The 19,119-nt window shown below is 39.1% G+C and overlaps 2 protein-coding genes across 2 annotated transcripts in view; both read right to left on the reverse strand.

Annotated features, from left to right (window-relative positions):
• The window catches only part of LOC128058645 (ankyrin repeat domain-containing protein 26-like), a 103,155-nt gene extending 100,848 nt beyond the window's left edge, over positions 1–2,307 (reverse strand). Inside the window, 1 exon segment of the mRNA XM_052651138.1 lies at positions 2,078–2,307. Coding sequence (XP_052507098.1) covers positions 2,078–2,307 — 230 coding nt within the window.
• A 2,579-nt stretch (positions 2,308–4,886) lies between these two features.
• LOC128058390 (ankyrin repeat domain-containing protein 26-like) overlaps positions 4,887–19,119 on the reverse strand; it is a 71,092-nt gene continuing 56,859 nt past the window's right edge. The window contains exons 29-34 of the mRNA XM_052650832.1: positions 18,787–18,916; positions 12,556–12,846; positions 11,751–11,968; positions 10,236–10,464; positions 6,145–6,190; positions 4,887–5,023 (exon numbers count right to left, since the gene is read on the reverse strand). Coding sequence (XP_052506792.1) covers positions 4,887–5,023; positions 6,145–6,190; positions 10,236–10,464; positions 11,751–11,968; positions 12,556–12,846; positions 18,787–18,916 — 1,051 coding nt within the window. The remainder of the gene's footprint in view (positions 5,024–6,144; positions 6,191–10,235; positions 10,465–11,750; positions 11,969–12,555; positions 12,847–18,786; positions 18,917–19,119) is intronic.

Below are 19,119 nucleotides of genomic sequence, written 5' to 3' on the forward strand. Positions count from 1 at the left end.
CAACATCTCAGTGAAGTCAAAGGATATCACACCTCCTCTGCAGACACATTTTGAGGATTAGAGACAACACTGTACTTCAACGATTCTAATATGTTCATTTTCTGACATTTTAACGTCTCTGACATTGGAATGAAATGTATAATTCACAATGTCTGTGCAACTATAATTGGTAGCATTTTTGTTTGCACATTTCTCAGTTTTCCTGTTGATCTAATTACCATAAGGTCTTTCTCTCTAACGTTGCTTCTTTTTAATTAAAGTACAGATGATGCATATTATATATTATTCTATATTACAGGTACACAACATAGTGATTCACAATTTTTATAGGTCATACTCCATTTAAAGTTATTATAGGATATTTGCTATATTCCCATGTTGTACAATACATCCCGGTAGCTGGCAGGATTTTAGTTCCCCCACCAGGTATCGAACCCTGGGCCCACAGCAGTGAGTCTTAACCACTGGACGACCAAGGAACTCCCTAGATTCCCTTGACTTCTGAAAAGGCTGAAAGTTGTCAGAAAATATCAATCCTCAAAAAAAATTCTAAAAAAAATTGAAAGTGAGAAATCATTTTTGTCTGTGCCACATTCCTATTAGTGCCAAAAAGATAAGCCCTGTCTGCTATCCAACTTGCCTATAGACAGCTTGATCTACAGAGAGTTTTAAATTTTTTGTGTTGTTAAAATGTTAAATCAATATCCAGATTTCTTTTCTTTTTCGTGCCGAAATCCAGGAAACTCCAGAATTCTTACTTTTGAAATCATTCTTAGAAAGGTCTTTGGGGTGGGAGGGATGCTCACAAGGAAGGGGATATATGTATACTTACAACTGATTTATGATGTTATACAGCAGGAAACAACACAACATTGTAAAGCAATTATTCTCCAATTAAAAAAAATTAAGGTTAAGAAACAGCAGAAATAGAAAAAACAGAAGGTCTCTGTCAGCAGATAAAAAATGTATAAATAGGAATCTGAGTTTTACTCTGGTACTTTTCTCACTGTGCATGTTTGAAATGTTTGATCCATACTCTATCTGCAACTTTTTGGTGAGATAAAAATTGAGTTACTTTTCTCTTTTACCAGGTTATTTCTCCACCATCTACACACAGTTTATCATTTCTCACAGGAAAGGTCATCATTTTCAAATTGTAAAGTTTTACATACATTTGGGTGTTTGGGCATTCTGTTCCATTCATTTATCCATCTTTTCAGTTGTTAATAAATGAACACTTTGTGGGCACTTATAGCACATTTTGATATCTAGAAAGGCAAATCTTCCTCTACTATACAAAACTTTTAATTTCACCACAACAATTAAAGGCAGCATATGTAACCCAAAATCTTTAAAACCATGAAATACTGATTTGGTTTAAATATAGAAAGACCATACATCCTAAGAACATGCCTTCCTATTCAAGGACACAGCCAGCTGCCTACTTCAAAGCTGTCTTCTAAGGTCCCTCAGCAAAGAACACATATACCTAAGTGTATGCTGACATAAAATGGATATTGAATTGTATCTGAAGGATTTTTAATCCAGAAGTTGATCTGGCATGGGAATTATTTTGCTCACTATGCAGTTTTCTGTAATATATAACCTTATGGTATAAAAAATGTATACATTCAAAATAAGATATTGACAACATCAGAAATCTGTCCACTGCCATGATCCACAATAGGCGATCCATGAAGAAGTGCTTTCATAAATCACATGAGAAAAAATGTGAGAGCCAGGCGGCTCAGGAGATTTCTTGAAGGCTATATAACTTGAGAGGTTTTACTCATGAGTACATCATGCTAACCCATGCAAATAAAAAGTAGGAGGAAGAAAGGAAAAACAGACGCTATTCATGTTTCATTTCATTTCTGTGATTACCGACATTCAGTTAAATGACTTCAAAACTATCAGGAAAGCTCTATAAGGGGAATTATAAGTGAGTCCAAAACCAGCTAGGGCTTTTTGCCGCCTATAAAGTCTGCAGGGGGCTGGATCCCAGGAAGGTATCCAGGAGCCTTGGAGGGGAAACTCACAGGAGGGGATCTCTGCCAGGCCCTTCCACCCCGCTTACCTGTTCATCTTGTCCCTGTCGTTCAGGCCATTTTTTCCAAACAACAGAACATGCTCCACTTTGGCTACGTTGCCCACAGTGGCAGCTTTGTGGATCTTTCTGAGGTCTTTGTCTCGGATGTGGTACCCGGGCTGGAAGTTGATTCCATGACCGCTGTCTCTCACCGGGTTGATGGAGGAGCCAAAGGGCGACACACCCTTCTTACTCCCGAAGCCAAAAATCTTCTTCATTGCAGAGCCTACGGACTCCGAACACACCTCACCTCTCCCTCGGCTCTTCACAGTCCCCTAAACCCAACACAAGTGCTACAGATAAGTCAGAGTGGTCCCGCCACAACCTCCCAGTTGGGAAGCTCAACGGTTTGGAATCTTTCATCCCAGAATGATCGTTGCTAAGTGACACCTCTAAACACATTGCCCATGTGCACAGAGGCTTGGTGTGCCAGACTGCCCAGTGCTCATATGCAAGATCTATCAGTTCATTTCCTGAAAGAAACAAACAATATCAATAAACCCTTACCTAAACTAAGGAGGAAAGAGAGGAAACTGAAATAAATACAGAAATGAAAGTGACATTATAACTGTGTAACTGTCAGAATAACTATAGTATCCAAAGCAATCTACAGATTCAGTGCAATTTCTATCGAATTACCAATGGCACTTTTCACACAACTAGAACAAAAAATTTTACAGTGTGTATGGAAACAAAAGACCCCAAATAGACAAGGCAATCTTGAGAAAGAAAAGCAAGAGCCAACAGAATCAGGTACCCTGACTGCAGACTACTCTGCAAGCTTCAGTAATCAAAACATAGTACTAGCACAAAAACAGAAATATACTGAATGATCAATGGAACAAGACAGAAAGTCCAGAGAGAAATATACGTACCTGTGGTCAATTAATCTAGGATAAAGGAGGCAAGACTATACAAAGGAGAAAAGACAGCCCCTTCAATAAGTGGTGCTGAGAAAACTCAACAGCTACATATATAAGAAGGAAATTAGAACACTCCCTAACATCATACACAAAAATAAACTCAAAATGGACTAAACACCTAAATATAAGACACGTCCTGTAAAACGCAGAGGAGAATATAGGCAGGACACACTCTGACATAACTTACAGCAGGATCTTTTTTCATCCACCTCTTAATGAAAATAAAAACAGAAATAAGCAAATGGGATGTAATTAAACGTAAAAGCTTTTGCACAGTGCAGCAAATCGTAAACAAGACAGATGACAACCCACAGAATATTTGCAAATGATGCAATTGACAAGGGATTAATCTCCAACATATTCAAACAGCTCAAAGAGCTCAATATCAGAAAACAAACTACCTGATCAAAACATGAGCATAAGATCGAAATACATATTTCTGTAAGGAACACCTACAGATGACCAAAAAGCACATGAGGGACGCTCAGAAAGGATGTCCCGCATCACTAATTATTATAGAAATGCAGAAATACTATAATAAGGTATCATTTCACACCAATCAGAATAGCCATCATCAAAAAATACACAAACAATAAATGCTGGAGAAAGTGTGGAGAAAAGGGAACCCTTCTACACTGTTTATGGAATGCAACTAGGTACACCCACTGTAGAAAACTCTATAAAGATTTCTTTAAAAACTAAACATAGAGTTGCCATATGATTCAGCAATCTCAGTCTTGGGCATATATCTGGGGAAAACCATAATTCAAAAAGGTACATGCACCCCAGTGTTCGCTGCAGAACTATTTACAATAGCCAAGACATTGAAGCAACCTAAGTGTCCATCACCAGAAGAATGGATAAAGAAGATGCGGTACACACACACACACACACACACACACACACACACACACACACTGAAAACGGAATATTACCCGGCCATAAAAAGAAATAATAATGCCATTTGCAGCAACACAGATGGATCTCGAAATTACAATCCTAAGTGAAGTAACTCAGACAGAGAAAAACAAGTATCACATCACTTACATGTGAGATTTAATAAAAAGAAGCTTATTTACACAACAGAAACCAACTCAAAAGATCTCAAAGTCAAATTATGAAAGGGGAAACATGTGGGGAAGGATAAATTAGGAGACTGGGATTAACATATATACACTATTTTCTAGTAGTCATGTATGGATATGAGAGGTGTACAATAAAGAAGCTGACTGCCAAAGAATTAATGCTTTTGAACTGTGGTGTTGGGAGTAGACTCTTGAGAGTCCTTGGACTGCAAGGAGATTAAACCAGTCAATCCTAAAGGAAATCAATCCTGAATATTCACTGGAAGGACTGATGTTGAGGCTGAAGCTCCAATACTTCAGCCACTTGATGTGAAGAGCTAACTCATCAGAAAAGACCCTCATGCTGGGAAAGGTGGAAGGCAGGAGGAGAAAGGGGACAACAGAGGATGAGAGGGTTGGAGAGCATCACCAACCCAATGGACATGAATTTGAGCTCACCCCACAAGATACTGGAGCACAGAGGAGGCTGGCGGGCTGCAGCCCATTGGTCGCAGAGTCAGACACGACTGAGTGACTAACGCTTTCACTTTGAATATGGAAAACTTAACAGTGCTGGTTTTTAAATCACTTAAGTTAGCTGCAGAGAAAATACTTAGTATCAAAAGTACTTAGATACTATTGTTTAAAAGCAGTATTAATACTACTTAAAAGTAGTATTTTTAAAATACCATATAAATTTTCATCATACACAAAAATATTTCCCTTTAATAAAGATTTTCTCATGTTTAACAAGAAACAACTAAAATGTCATGAAAATAGTCCAGAAGGGAAATTTTTACTATTTATCTTTCAGATCATATATTTTTTCTTCAAAATCTGTACATATTCTTGTGATGTTTTCAAAAGCAGGTCCTGAGACAGATTTGATTCATCTGTAGCTCCTAGAGGAGACAATCCATAGGACTCAGATTCAAATTCAGCAGCAGCTGGAAAGAAAAGGGATTACATTTTTTATCTAAAATACTTGAGTTAACTCAGTATTAGTAAAAAAAAAAAAAAATCTGAGATATTTCTAAGTGCTCTGAAAAATGAAACATATCTATAGATGACAGAAAACAAAATACAAGATTACAATTATACAATCAGCCCACGGTCCCACATGTGGCTGAGTATCAGAGCTTCTGGCTTTCTCATTCTTTATTCATTTACTCAATAACTATCTGCTAAGGTGCTGTGACAAACAGTGGAATTACAAGATGAAGGTGACCCAGTCACCCTGAGAAATGACAATGCCATGAACTGTCAAAATAGATAAACAGACAACTTCCATATGGAGTCATAAATACTAAGACAGGTATACAAGATGGCACAAGGAGCACTCAGGAGGGACAGCCGGCTTTGTGTCAATACTGCCAGCTTTTTAGTGGAGGTGCTATGGAAGTAGCCGCCTGAAGGACAGGAAAAAGTACAAGAGACAGAGGGGAGAAGCACGTACAAAGACCAGAGGTGAGGAAACCAATCTGTGGGATCCTACACAGTCTGGCTGGTTAGCTGCACGGCTAAGGGACAGAGTAAGGTGGTAAAGAGATAAGGCCAACTACTTTGGAAGGACCCAAATTGATGCAGGTGTTTGGAGCTTTTCCTGAGGGCAAGAGATAAACTAGTGACAAAGTCAATCACACAGAAATTATAGTCACCCACCAAGTGACAGCTACACAAACATGACTGCTTGAGTCTGGCTGTTCTAGCCTTAACCACTACCAGACACTTGAGACGCTGATGAACTCCATGCACTCTTAGAATGGTGTCAGGGTGCAGTTGGACAGTTCCACAGAGATGGCAGTAGTAGAGAAAGGATACAGCCAGAAATAAATAGAAATAGATAGACCTTTTGAGATTTTTTTAAACTATGGAACATGATGAATAAATGAAGAATATTTTTCACTATGACTGCTCAAGCTTTCACATTTTTCATTAGCTATGCATAAGAAAAAAACATTTAACATAGCATCTGTTATCCAAACAATGGAAAGAATTGCCATTTACTGTTTACAGTGTATTTCAGAAATCAATGTCTAAATTTAATTCATACATTTTGGCAACATACCTTCTCTTAGTTCTCTAGTTATACTCCTGTCCAACTCCTGCCGCATCTGAAATAAGTCAAATATTATTTATCTTTAAGTTAAGCAAGAGATATTATCATAGGAATGTTATACAGCTGACTAAATGTGACATTTAAATAATACTTTTAGAGACTAGACCTAACTTGAAGATTACTTAAGTAGAAAAATAATCACATAAATACAAGAAAATAAATTCCTACTTATTCTGCTTATAAATAACAGAGAACATATATATGGAATGTTATTTGATCTGATAAAGAGTACAATAAATATCAGTCTATCGAGTACACATAATTTCAAAGAATTAGAGAATGACCCATGATCCTAGGAATGACCCACAAGATTACCATCTTCTCCCCCTAACAGCTCCTGCCCTAAATACATACTCCTGAGACCTTTATTTTGATTTCTAGGTGAGGATCCTGTTCAAATCGAGGAAGTAGTTTGAGTTGAATGTTATTAAGGAGAACACATTTGCAATTTTCTTTAAACTTTTCCATATAACAAAAACACAGAAAGGTGAGAAAATTATACATAAGAAAACAATGTACCAGCAAGTTTTTATTCTAAAGGTGTGTAGTGAGAAGGATTAACACATAACTGTTAGTTTCTGAACTACTTCCCACAGAAGGGGAAGGTCCCACAGGGGTCACTGCAGGGTTGTGGAACTGAGAAGTCACAAGTGCAGGACCTCTGGCCACTCCTTTGGCTAAAAGGCTTTATACTTTTATATAATATGGTTCCACACAAAAGTTTTTTTTTTTTTTTAAAGAAAGGTTGTTTTCTTTGGAAAAAACAAAACAAAACTTTTTTAAGGTATGAGAGCCATGATTTAGGCAAAGTTTGTAATTCTAGAAAAGAAATAACAAAGCCAATGACTTTCTTACTGAGTCCAGAGTCCTATGCCAGCTACTTCCTCAGATTAAGAAAAAAACACATAAATTTTTAACTATAATGCAGAGAAAATGAACATGTAGAACCTTCTTACATAGTTTAATAATGCTTGTGGCATGACATGACATGGTAGCTTTCTAACTAAATCATGTTTTAAAGGCAAGAACAAGAATAAATTATTGTCAAACTCCTATATGTAGCAGTCAGTTGATACAGTTAATTTATAAAGCATAAATTTTTTAAAAACACATGACAGGGAACTTGAAGGAGAAAAGTTTCAAAGTGAGGACTTATACTCCTACCCTCCTTATGAGAGGTGAGGAGATTTAGCTAACAGGTGAGTTTGGGAGAAGGAACTTCTCCCAAAGTGCTTGCTTGGTTCCAAATCTCTACTTTGAAAAGATGTATGTGCCCACAGCACCATGAACTTGGGTGTGCAGTAAGCAGCCTGCGCCTGGGACGGGGGTCAAGCATTTGCTTCCTCCTCTTAGGCCTGTGTGGGGAAGTATCTGACTTGTGATGAAGTGTTCGGAGGCCCACTGTGACCGCACAGCTAAAGCACGTCCTGCAGTTTCACAGCTCTCAAGTACCAAGACCCAACGTAGATGCAGTGCTGTCAAAGAAACCTTAATTGCTCTCCGACGATGGCAAGAAGCCAAATGAGAAAACAGGCTGAGACTGCATTTAACAAGGGCTACTTTTCTGTGCATCACAAACATCAGGAAAACACCATCAAAACCATAAACCTGTGTGCACTGACTGAAATGGATATTTTAATCACAACAGTGAAATAACAGTGAAAACTGGTTGCAATTTAAAGACTCCCCATCATTGCTATCTTAGATACCATTCATCCAGGTGATGTCAAGATAGAGATAAAGTGAGCTTCATTTATAATTTTTAAATGTTCGAATTAAATACAAATCTAGAAATATTCTACAAATGCTCAGCAAGACTGTCTTTTTAAATTATAAATAAAAATGCTATAGGTAAAATAACAAAGAATTTTTGTAAGAAATGACAAGATTTATGTAACAAAATGACAAAAAATGTTAAGGTAAAACAAGAAATTAATGTTTCGGTTTAGTATTATAAGTTTATTTAATTCATAAAAAGGATTTATCTAGGATTCCTTTAAACAAAAAACATCCATATGTGGTTAGTGTTTAGATGCCAGTGATTCACTTATGCTTCAGTTCAGTTCAGTTTAGTCACTCAGTCGTGTCCGACTCTTTGCGACCCCATGAATCGCAGCACGCCAGGCCTCCCTGTCCATCACCATCTCCTGGAGTTCACTCAGACTCACGTCCATCGAGTCGGTGATGCCATCCAGCCATCTCATCCTCTGTCGTCCCCTACTCCTCCTGCTCCCAATCCCTCCCAGCATCAAAGTCTTTTCCAATGAGTCAACTCTTTGCATGAGGTGGCCAAAGTACTGTACTTTCAGCTTTAGCATCATTCCTTCCAAAGAAATCCCAGGACTGATCTCCTTCAGAATGGACTGGTAGGATCTCCTCGCAGTCCAAGGGACCCAACATCACAGTTCAAAAGCAGCAATTCTTCAGCGCTCAGCTTTCTTCACAGTCCAGCTCTCGCATCCATACATGACCACTGGAAAAACCATAGCCTTGACTAGACGGACCTTTGTTAGCAAAGTAATGTCTCTGCTTTTCAATATGCTATCTGCTGCTGCTGCTGCTGCTGCTGCTAAGTAGGTTGGTCATAACTTTTCTTCCAAGGAGTAATTGGAAAAATTACTCCATTACTTTACTAGCATTATTTAACTGAGCATTAGTTTACTAGCGTGTGAGATGAGTACAATTGTGCGGTAGTTTGAACATTCTTTGGCATTGCCTTTCTTTGGGATTGGAATGAAAACTGACCTTTTCCAGTCCTCTGGCCACTGCTGAGTTTTCCAAATTTGCTGGCATATTGAGTACAGCACTTTCACAGCATCATCTTTCAGGATTTGAAACAGCTTAACTGGAATTTCATCACCTCCACTAGCTTTGTTCATAGCGATGCTTTCTAAGGCCCACTTGACTTCACATTCCAGGACGTCTGGCTCTAGGTGAGTGATCATACCATTGTGATTATCTTGGTCGTGAAGATCTTTTTTGTACAGTTCTTCTGTGGATTCTTGCCATCTCTTCTTAGTATCTTCTGCTTCTGTTAGGTCCATATCATTTCAGTCCTTTATCGAGCCCATCTTTGCATGAAATGTTCCCTTGGTATCTCTAATTTTCTTGAAGAGATATCTAGTCTTTCCCATTCTGTTGTTTTAGAGGTAGAAAAACTTCATTGGGTACAGCAGAGATTGGAAATGATTATGAACCATTGCCAACTGAAATCAACTAGAAAGGAAGTGAAACATCTGAAAGAATACTTTTGGATACTAGGCAGTAAGATTCCATTTCTAAAGTAGATTTCAATGCAGCTTTTCAAGAAATTTAATAATTTAGTAAGTATCTCTTAAAATCAAGAACTCTGGGACAAAAAAATCATAAAATTTCTGTCTCCTTTATTCAGTTCAGTTCAGTTCAGTCACTCAGTCGTGTCCGACTCTTTGCGACCCCATGAATCGCAGCACGCCAGGCCTCCCTGTCCATCACCATCTCCCAGAGTTCACCCAGACTCACGTCTATCAAGTCCGTGATGCCATCCAGCCATCTCAACCTGGGTCGTCCCCTTCTCCTCCTGCCCCCAATCCCTCCCAGCATCAGAGTCTTTTCCAATGAGTCAACTCTTTGCATGAGGTGGCCAAAGTACTGGAGTTTCAGCTTTAGCATCATTCCTTCCAAAGAAATCCCAGGACTGATCTCCTTCAGAATGGACTGGTTGGGTCTCCTTGCAGTCCAAGGGACCCTCAAGAGTCTTCTCCAACACCACAGTTCAAACGCATCAATTCTTCGGCGCTTAACCTTCTTCACAGTCCAACTCTCACATCCATACATGACCACAGGAAAAACCATAGCCTTGACTAGGCGGACCTTAGTCACCAAAGTAATGTCTGCTTTTGAATATGCTAACTAGGTCTCTTTTATTAGCACAGCTAATTATGACTTTTACTTAGTGTGCATTAAGTCAAATAAACAACTCAGAAGTTCACCAAATTAAAAACAAGGATCATTCATATCAGAAATCTGAAACCCAGTGAAAAAAAGATAAGAGAACTAACCTTGGTCAAGTAAGTCTCCATGCTGTTATTCGAAGGGCGTGGAATTGAGGTAGAAAAACCTACGTTTGCTCTTGGAGTAAGATTTCCATTGAGCACTAAAGGATTATTGAAATTTCCAACACAAGGGGGCTCCAGGACTGGCCTCGTGGTAAGAGTGCTGAGTAAAGATTTGTTTTGCTCTTTCTCCACCTCAAGTTTGGTGCTGATCACTGCCAGCCTCTCATGAGTCCTGGGGAAGATGGAAAACACCAACTTAATGATTTTCATTTTTAAAGTCGCCATATAGTAAATGGAATTCCCAATAAACTGTCTGAACACTGAAAGCACAGAGCAGACCTCCTGTAAACAATGACAGCTGTCACCTTGCTCTAAAGAAGTACACACGTGTCTGGGGTTCCTCCAGTAACAAGCCACAGTTGGGAGAGGAGAGAAAGGGCGTCAGAGAGAAAGGGAGGTAGCCTCACAGTGACACCTGCTGCCTCTGGGACACACTTGCCTCCAGGAAACAGTTCAGGGATGAAGAAACACCCCATCCCACAAAGCCATTTTCAAGCATTTGCTTTCACCACCCTTGTATACACGTTTCACTCATGACTTCAGAGAAATTAAACTTTTCGCTCTGAGGAATCATCTAGAGTCACAATCTCAATGGAGGACAAGAAAGTCAATGGGTGATTGAAAAGAGCTAAAACAGCCCCAGGAACAACCACAAGTATCCCCTGCTTTTCCAAAGTTCACTTTATGTTACTTCACTTCTAGGAAAGGCCTATGTCAGCATCGGTTTTAGATAATTAAAAAAAATTTTTTTTTTGAAGAGACTTTGATTTCATATAAAAAGGTTCAGTGTACATTTTGCATTGAGAGGCACTGCACTCCCCAAGCAGGGAGATTGGCCCCACTGGGCTCCTTCCCTGGAAGCCACACCCCACATCTCAGTGTCAAGTCACCACAGCCCTGAACCCTGTCTGGGAGCACCTGTGCTCCACTTGTGCATATTCACTTTAGGCTTCGACTAGCAGAACGTGCCTTCGGGTGCCTGCTTCTTTGCTGTCGTGCCCTCGGGTCCCTGCTTCTTTGCTGTATGCTGCTTTGGCTTATGGAAGGCGTCCCAGGAGTGCTCTGCTTTCAGACAGTCGGGAAACCTGGACTCGGCCCTGGAGGTGCCATCTGCCCTTTCCAGCCTCCACACCCCCCTCAGTCAGGTCACCATACTATTTCTAGCCACTCTGTGAACTATCCTGCATTTCACCCCTGTGTTAATTGCCCCCAGTTTCACAAGCATGCCTTTAGGCAGTGTGCTGCTGCTGCTAAGTCACTTCAGTACTTTCAGACTCTGTGTGGTAAAACTTAAAAGGACACAGTATTAATAGTTTGTCTTAGGGTACCCTCTAGCAGTGACCATCTAGTTAGCTTTCACTTCCAGCTAATCTCATGAACTGCGCTCTATAAAAATTAGGCTTTAGAGACAAATTAACGAACTAAATTTACTTTCTGTGATTCTGTGTTTTGACTTACTTGTCTAGTTTACCTTCCAATGACTTTCTAACTTCTAATTCTACTAGGTAGAGTTGCTTGTATTTTTCCAACTCTGCTTTATGAGAATCTTCTTGCAAAGTTTTCACCTTGGAGAGTTCAGATTCCAAGTCTTTAATTCTGAGTTCCATCTGACTTCTTATGGAAGCATTATTCTTCTCTTGTAACTGCTCTAAGTTCTCCTGAGATGCTGCTTGCATCTAAGGCAAATTTAAAAAGATAACATTTTAAAAATAATCATTAACCTGGAAAATGATATTTGCCCCCTTTAGTTTTGAGTCAGTGATTCAGAAAGCAATTTTAAAGGTAAAAAAAAAGAAGAGCAGAAGTTTAAAACAATTATCGTCAATGTGAAGTGAATTAAATGTGAATTATAAAATTAAAGTGGAATTATTGTTACAGTGGTACTTATATAATCTGATAATTCAAAGAACAAGAGGATCAACTTAAAATTTTAAAAATTGAACAAGACAACTTAAAAATAATTCAAGAGGATGGTACCAGTTCTAAACCACAATATTTTCTTTTCCTCCTGTAGTCTTGTTTTATAACAACTGGTCTTATGAATGAGAGGATTCTCTAGTGAGAATCATTCTGATAGGTCAATGTGGTGATAACTGTGATGGAAACGGAAATATTTCAAGGGAGAAACAAGTGCCCCCTTCCTTCCAGGAAACTACCAAACCAACTGCTCTAAGGGAAGTAGAGGAAACACATAAGCCATATAGATCCAAAACGTAATTTACAATGAGGTGAGTTCAAGCACATGACAGATGAACAAATTAACCTGCAGAAAGAGGTTGACTTCCTTTAATTTCTCTACGAGATCCTGTCTCGCCCTTTCTTCAATCTCCCGTTTATACTGCTCTACTTGACTGCGTTCTATCATATTCATTTCTATATGACTTCTGAGGTTCACTACTTCCTGCTCCAACTTCTTTTTATTCTTCTCTAGTTTTTCACATTTCTTTTGCATTCCCTTCATAGATAATAACTCCTCTCGAAGAACTTGATTTTTTGCATCCAGGTGCAGACATTTTGAAGATGCAGTTTCCAGCTCTGCTGTAAGATCATCAATCTGCAAGAATAAAACAATACGGCTTGGTAATGAGGCAAGTGGACTGAGCACAGCCTAACTGAAACCCAGAATCAAATAGATACGATGGTATCTGTACTATAGACTGTAGGACCAGGGATTACTCAGAGAATCAAGAAAGAAGTTCAAACCACCAAGAGTCACAAAATATATTCTTCACTGTCATCATCTTTGTCACACAACATTTGCACTTGATTTTACACTCTTTTCTATTTTTTCTCCACAAAATGACTACAAGCCACCTCTTAGTAGAATGTCTCTTACTCCTTCCCCCCATCTTAATGCCCCATATTTTAAAGAAGTTTGAGGGATACTGTATTGAGTTATCTAGGGCTGAGTTAATAAATGCTTCCCAAAAGAAGATTGTGAAAATAAGACTCTAATTAATAAATCTTGCAAATATGGATTCTAATCCCATAAATCTTTTTCTGAACTATGAATAGTTTTTGCTAATTTGAACTGCATTCCAAAGAAAAGTAATTCAAAAGGTTAAAGAAATCCCATCTCCTAATAGCTTAGTGAGATGATCCATACATTTTTCTGAACAACAACAACAAAAAATGCCTCATTTTTGTAACCATTTGTTACTTTTCACAGAACAGAACATACCAAACAAAACAACAAACAAAATTTGCGGGGAATTTCAGTGACACCGAGCTGCAAAGAACTTTCCTTTAGACAGAATGATTACTCGGTGAGTCGAGGTGAGTGGAGGTGGTGGTATTAAAACTGTCTACAAATTCTTTGACACTTTTCTCTGAAATTCCCTCCCCTTAAATATGTGCTGGCCTCAGTAACTGATTTCTACTGGACAGAGTCTGGGGAAACTGACTTGCTCTGTGGGAAAGCTCACCCTTAGCATCAGCCACTACGCTGCAAAGAAGCCCAGACCACATACTGAGCACCTTGTCAGTGTCCCCACTGACCACCCCCAACTAATGTCCCATACAAAAGCCAGCTCCAACTGCCAGACATGTGCATGAACTAATCTTCAGATGACTCTGGTCCCCACCTTCACGACATCCCATCTGATGCCGACTGGAAAAGAAACGTGCTGGCCTCACTCACTGAGCCTTGCCCCAACACAAATTTGTGAACAAAGTAAATGCTGTTTTGAGCCACTAGGCTTTGACGTGGTTTATTATACAATTTGCTGGCAATAAATACCTGGCACAGATACTGATATTAAAAATGCCATTAAAAAAGAACTAAAAGATGTGAGAATGCCTTTCAACCTGGGGGTAGGTGAGATGCGAATGGATGCAAAGAAAGAAATGAAAACCCAAAGGGCTTCAAGACATTGTAAACTGAATCCTGATGGCCCTTAAAGAGGCTGCTGGTGACAGCTTCTAGGCAAGGGGAAAAAACGACACTGAAACACAGGGGAAAGGAGACTCTTGCTACAAACCAGCTGAAAGTAACGTCAATGAGAGGGATAAGCTATCAGAAAAAAGGGGGGGACTATTAAATATAAAGGAACCAGGCTCAACTATATTTGGGTTCAATATCTGTTATCTCCTTTACAGCATCTCCACATGTGCAGTGGTCACATGATGCTAAAAGAGAGAAACAGCTTCTGGGCTAAGATCAAATCTAGGGTGCTGCCAGGAAAACATGGTCTAAAGGTGAAGCCCGTAGACTGTAAAACCCTTCATTAAGACCCTGGAAAAACTTAAGGTGGTGCCTCAAATTCCTTTAAAGATCTTAAGGGCATAAGAATTTTAAAGGCATCATCCTACAAAGCTTCACAAGAAGCCCAAGGTGCAGAGCTTCTCTCAAAAAAGATTTGTGAGGGTAGCCTCTCCAATGACGTGAAGCCCAATCCAATTCACAGGACACTAAAAGCTTTAAAGAGAACCTTGGCAGCAAAAAAACAGTGCTTGGCCTAACAGAGACCAAGACATACAAATGAGAATAGGCCTTTGGGATTTTCTTAGAAGTTCAATAAAGAGGAAGCTGGCTTAAGAAACATGACTCAGCTACAGACAGAGGTCATTTCTTATGAAAAGGACAGCACACAGAGCTCAGAGGGTAGAGCAAAGGAGAAGCACTCCTATGGGCAGGACCAAGTCCGCATCAAAGAGCTGGCAGCACCAAACTGGACCTCAGAGCTGCTATGGACCACGGTGCCTCCCGTTTCCCGTTTCTGAACGGGAGAGTCTAGTCATTCAGCAGTATGGTGGGGGTGTGGGTGGCAGATAACTTGCCCCTTTAGTTCTCAAGTCTCAGTACTGAGAGGGTTGTGCTCACAGGGTCACACTCTAGAAATCACACCCAGAAACCTCATCCCCATGTGCCATCTGTACCTGATGAAGATGGTAAGACCTCGACTTGAGCCTGGGCCTGACACTGTTAACAACTGAGACTTGTGAGGGAATGGGTAGGGAAAAGGGTATTTTTCATTGGAAGGAATATAAAAAAATTGTGGCCAGTGAGTAACTGTGCTAGTTTTTAAATGTACCCATTAGTTTTAAAAACTTTATTCTGTAAAAAAGGTAGAAATATAGGCCAAGTATAAGTGACTTGCTCCTGTTGAACAGAAGATGATGAAAGTGATGCTGTGTGAACTGCAAAGCGAGGTTAGACAAGGCAACAGAGATTCTGCCTGGCTCTCAACCTGGGAACGAGGCTCCATGTTGCGAGTAAGCCCAGGCTGCAAAGAGAGCCTAGGTGTTCAGGGTAGGTGTTTCACTAGTCTGCCTTCAACAAAGTCCAGCCAACCACAGATACCACTATCAGACATGGGAATGAACACACCTTCACCCGATTCCAGCCCCTAGCCCTCGGGCTGCCCCACCTGAAGCCGAGGGGACGATAAGCCAGCCGTCCTGGCCACCTTTTCCTAAGTGTAGATTTTGAACGAAACCAATGTTGTTTATTGAAGCCACTAAACTTAAAGCTGATTAGGAAAAAACAGAAAAATTGATTTTTGAAAAAGAGAAAATAAAGAAATATAACTTAAATGCAGGTAGAAACTGATCTCATAAACTGGAATATAATAAAGGGTGAGATTTTTAATGACAATGTTGATGAGAAGAAGCATATAACTAGAAGGAAGACTTAAGAACTATTCAGGAAGAAGTTTTTTCAGGGTTCCCTTCAGTTACAATTTCTTACAAATAGGCAGATGTGACTCCTTAGAATTTCTGCTCAAGTTTGAAAACAATGAAGACTAGTAAGCAATGAGACATGTGATTTGAACTATAAGAAATAACTAGAAATAGTTTAATTACCAAAATCAGACTTTTGACCTCATCTCAATTTACTGAAATTCTAAAAGAGATGGGTAGCTTTGAGTAGTTACCAATCTAGAACTCAATCTTCATTGTCCTCTCCTCAGAGAGATAAATAAAACACAACAAGATGCCACTTCATACTTGCTAGGATGGCTATACTCACAGAGACAGGTAATGACTAGTGTTGAAAGGCATGTATAGAAATGGGACGTTTTACATACTTTGGATAAAAATATAAAATGATGCCGCCATGCTGGAAAACAGTATGGCAGGTCCTCAAAAGGTTAAACAGAGTTACTGTGTAATACAGCAATTCTATTCATAACTGTATTCCCAAAAGAAATGAAAAAATATGTTCACACCAAAACTTAGACATAAGTGTTCACAGCAACGTTACTGACACTGGCCAAAAAGTAGGAACAACCCCAAAGGTCCATCAGATGATGAATGGATAAATAAAATGTGGTACATCCATGCAACAGAATATTACTGGGCAATAAAAGCAAGGAAATACTGATACATGTTAGATGTACCTTGAAAATATTACACTATAATCCATTTTGAGTTTATTTTTGTGTATGGTGTTAGAAAGTGTTCTAGTTTCATTCTTTTACAAGCAGTTGACCAGTTTTCCCAGCACCACTTGTTAAAGAGATTGTCTTTAATCCATTGTATATTCTTGCCTCCTTTGTCAAAGATAAGGTGTCCATAGATGCATGGATTTATCTCTGGGCTTTCTATTTTGTTCCATTGATCTATATTTCTGTCTTTGTGCCAGTACCATACAGTCTTGATGACTGTGGCTTTGTAGTAGAGCCTGAAGTCAGGCAGGTTGATTCCTCCAGTTCTAAATGTAAGACCAGAAACTATAAAACTCCTAGAGGAGAACATAGGCAAAACACTCTCCAACATACTTCACAGCAGGATCCTCTATGATCCACCTCCCAGAATATTGGAAATCAATGCAAAAATAAACAAATGGGACCTAATTAAACTTAAAAGCTTCTGCACAACAAAGGAAACTATAAGCAAGGTGAAAAGACAGCCTTCAGAATGGGAGAAAATAATAGCAAATGAAGCAACTGACAAACAACTAATCTCAAAAACATACAAGCAACTCCTGCAGCTCAACTGCAGAAAAATAAACAACCCAATCAAAAAATGGGCCAAAGAACTAAACAGACATTTCTCCAAAGAAGACATATGGATGGCTAACAAACACATGAAAAGATGCTCAACATCACTCATTATCAGAGAAATGCAAATCAAAACCACAATGAGATATCATTTCATGCCAGTCAGAATGGCTGTGATCCAAAAGTCTACAAGCAGTAAATGCTGGAGAGGGTGTGGAGAAAAGGGAACCCTCCTACACTGTTGGTGGGAATGCAAACTAGTACAGCCACTATGGAGAACAGTGTGGAGATTCCTTAAAAAATTGCAAATAGAACTGCCTTATGACCCAGCAATCCCACTGCTGGGCATACACACCGAGGAAACCAGAATTGAAAGAGACACATGTACCCCAGTGTTCATCGCAGCACTGTTTATAATAGCCAGGACACGGAAGCAACCTAGATGTCCATCAGCAGATGAATGGATAAGAAAGCTGTGGTACATATACACAATGGAGTATTACTCAGCCATTAAAAAGAATACATTTGAATCAGTTCTAATGAGGTGGATGAAACTGGAGCCTATTACACAGAGTGAAGTAAGCCAGAAAGAAAAACACCAATACAGTAATACTAACGCATGTATATGGAATTTAGAAAGATGGTAACGATAACCCTGTATGCGAGACAGCAAAAGAGACACAGATGTACAGAACAGTCTTTTGGACTCTGTGGGAGAAGGAGAGGGTGGGATGATCTGGGAGAATGGCATTGAAACATGTATAATATCATATAAGAAACGAACTGGCAGTCCAGGTTTGATGCAGGATACAGGATGCTCGGGGCTGGTGCGCTGGGATGACCCAGAGGGATGGTACAGGGAGGGAGGAGGGAGGGGGGTTCAGGATGGGGAACACGTGTATACCTGTGGCGGATTCATGTTGATGTATGGGAAAACCAATACAATATTGTAAAGTAATTAACCTCCAATTAAAATAAATAAAGTTATATTAAAATATATATATTACGCTAAATGAAAGAAGGCAGTCACAAAGGATCCCATATTGTGTGATTCCACTGACACGAAATGTCCAGAAAAGGGGCATCTCCACAGTCAGGGAGTGGAGTCATGGTTCCCGCAGGCTGGGAAGACCAGGAAGGGAAAACTGGCACGGGGTGATTTCTTCGGAGGGTGATGAAAATGTTCTAACGTGGTAATGCCTGTGTAACCCTTTAAACACAACAAAGTTACTGAACTGTACAGTTTAAATGAATGAACTGCATGATACGTTCATTAGATTTCAACAAATCTGTCAACAAAAACAATGGATGCTCTGAGGTCATTAATGCTGTGCTGCTCAGCTTCAGATCACCAGCCAGGGTTCAAGACAGAGAGAGTCAAGAGTGTGCCCTTTTTATCTAAAAATGATCTAGGGAAAAGCTGTCTTTTTTACTGGTGTCCAACCTAAAAAATTAATAGACCAATCTGTGTTTCACTGCTCAAAGCATGGAATGATTTATATTTCCCCAAATTAAGTGATTTTGGGGTTCTAAAACTGATTAAAAATTACCTTATGTTTTAGCATATTAATTTGAATATCCATTTCAGTTTGACTGGTTTTTAAATCTCCATGGAAACTAAGCTCTCCATTTTCATATTCATTTAACTTCCTTCTTGACATTTTTAAGAGTTTCTTAAATCTGTAGAAATGTATAGAATGAGTAAGTTCTTTAAGAGCAGATATTTAATAATTAAACAGATATATGTTCTATCAGATAAAACAAACAAATCTATAAATTATAATCCTTTCTCATTGTTCAAATTTAATATTCCTTGAAAGCATAACTAAATTCTAATCTTAGATAAATATTATGGAGAAAAATTTTATCACATTTAAATATAC

This window comes from Budorcas taxicolor, chromosome 13, assembly GCF_023091745.1.
Source record: "Budorcas taxicolor isolate Tak-1 chromosome 13, Takin1.1, whole genome shotgun sequence".
NCBI classification, from domain to species: Eukaryota; Metazoa; Chordata; class Mammalia; order Artiodactyla; family Bovidae; genus Budorcas; species Budorcas taxicolor.